Below are 2,500 nucleotides of genomic sequence, written 5' to 3' on the forward strand. Positions count from 1 at the left end.
ATCTATAATATATCCCATAAAAGAGGGCAAAGGTACACCCATTTCATGAGCAATTTACATTTAAGAGTTGAATAAAATTATGTGAAACGCCAACTTTGTTTCTTGGCTACAGAAGACTGTACAATAAATGGCTCAACATCCCAAGAAGTAAAAGTTAAAATCTGTAGATGAAACTCCCCAATTCTGTCAGTGAGATTATATGTATTCGTTGAATGAAAATAAGATATGGTACAGTGGGTGCCAAAACTAATGCAACAAATGGCAAAGTTCATCGTAGGTTCTTCGTTAGAAAATCTCATTGTGTTCCCAGTTAGTATATTTTATTTTAATTATTGGCATCCTCTTTATGTGAAAATAAGTATCGGTGATTAACTGTAGAGTCACAGAAGGTATTTCCTCGGCGAATGGTCATTGTTTATTCAATAAATGTTTATTATAATAAGATAAAAAAAAAAATTTCCCCAGGAACACCTGCGGCGGCTCTGCGTGCGTCATCAAGAGTTCAACATTAAATAGCAGCAGGAAGGACTGCATTGAAGCATCTATATTTTATTATTCAGATGCTAACCTTCTTCATACTTTATCAAAAGAAATCATAATAACTTTTTGATGTAAAGTTATAAAAGCAGAAAGTTAATTTACAAATTACACTAGGCCAATACTTTTATGCAGTCCATCCTACAGTCATTCAATGTTGAACTCTCATTAGCACACAGAGCGCTACAAATGTTTCTACAGGGAAATTCTTATTTTTTATAAACATTGACTAAATTAACAATGACCATTCGCTGAGGAAATGCCTTCTGTGACTCTACAGTTAATCACAAATATTTATAATCAGATAAAGAGTCCTACAGTTATTGAATAAGATATACTGATAGGCAATCCCACAAGGGTTTCTAACGAGTATTCATAACTACTGTTCTGAAATCACTGTGTTCGTCCGGTGTTTGCGACTGCGGCTGATGCTGTGGCGACTGGGTCAAGCACCTCCCTTGGTATGCACTGGCTGGCGATAGGGGTATTATGGCAAATAATCTCCCCCTCCCCCCTCCTTCTAGTATGATAAAGCTGGTGATTTATAGGTTGGGTAGTTAATGTTACATTAATGTTGTGTGTCGAAACCTAGCCGAAGCTGGAGTAGAGTTCGAACGGTCGAGTCTTAGAAGTCACATTCAGGACTACTAATCACACCCAACATTTTTGTTGAATCTAGGTGCATTTGTGGGTTATTATGTTTAAGGTTACTATTTTCCCTGCATGTTGTATTATTATTGGCATGGCCTTATGCGTCTTCGCTAATATAATTGAAAATACACTGTGATATTAAATATACGCTTCCACATTGCTCAAAGTATACATAGGTAATGTTGATAGACCTATGTTAAACACAAATGTCAAAGTGTTTCCTTTCTTTAGTTTGAAGTAATTACTATAATTTGAAATAATTACTATTACCGTAATTTTTACTTATGAGTCTCATAAATATCATAGATTTTATATTGGGGCATCATATGTTACCTTAATTTGTTTGATAGAACTTTTGATGTAGGAAATAAGTAAGTTTTTTTGAGAAATGGATTGTAGTTGCCAATTCGCAAATTTCAAACGAAATCCTGTGAAACTTATTGCATTAGTTTTGACACTGACTGTACCAAGGAAAAAAACACAATCAAATTATCGAGATAGCCACAGGTGGAAGTAATTAATTTCACTGGTGGTTAAAATTAGCCTGATATTTCTTTCTCAGCTCTATAATATCTATCAGAAGGATTCCTTTTAATCTCATATTATACATTTTTATCATTGCTGAAGTGGATCTGGCCGTTCACTATCAATGAAAAATAACTTGACTGTTTAAAAATAATCCAATATAATCTGCGTTTATTAACAGTGTCATATATTGAAACGAGGAAAACTATAATACTGACATAAGAAGACATGAAAATAAAAATCATATGCAATATTTGAAATGTATGACAATGGAAAAGGATCTTATATACTTTTTTAATATTTTCCAGAAAATATTAAGAGCATAAGAGAGAGGTTTTCAGAATTTTTAATAACCTCTGTGAATGTTTTTATTCAATATATATAACAAAAAAATTTATCGCTGTAAAAACCTTTCTTTATAAATGTTTTCAATACTGGCCCCTTGTATTCTTGCAAGCAAGGAAGACATTCCTTTGAAATCTAAACAAACTTCGTTTTATTGAAGGACTACTTGTAAACTTGATGGAAACTACTATGGTATAAATGAAGAGTGGGTGGCCAAGAGAGACCCCTGTAAGAATTGTACATGCATCAAATCAGGTAGTGAACCACCCCAGTCAGTCTGTGTAGAGACTGTCTGCCCAGCTCCCCCTTCACCAGTTTGTCGTCCTCTCAAGTATGCACAGGAATGCTGCCCTCATGACTGGGACTGCACCAAGTAAGAACAGTTTTTGGATTCAGTAAAGTTTGTGTTAAATATTTGCTAATCACTGGAGGTTTTTAAGAC

General features: G+C 34.2%; 1 protein-coding gene across 1 annotated transcript in view; it reads left to right on the forward strand.

Moving 5' to 3' along the window:
* Positions 1-2,500, forward strand: part of LOC137624404 (alpha-2-macroglobulin-like protein 1) — an 80,600-nt gene that overhangs the window by 15,968 nt on the left and 62,132 nt on the right. The window contains exon 4 of the mRNA XM_068355145.1: positions 2,219-2,431. Within this exon, the coding sequence (XP_068211246.1) occupies positions 2,219-2,431 (213 nt within the window). The remainder of the gene's footprint in view (positions 1-2,218; positions 2,432-2,500) is intronic.

The sequence above is a fragment of the Palaemon carinicauda genome, chromosome 31 (genome assembly GCF_036898095.1).
Source record: "Palaemon carinicauda isolate YSFRI2023 chromosome 31, ASM3689809v2, whole genome shotgun sequence".
NCBI classification, from domain to species: domain Eukaryota; kingdom Metazoa; phylum Arthropoda; class Malacostraca; order Decapoda; family Palaemonidae; genus Palaemon; species Palaemon carinicauda.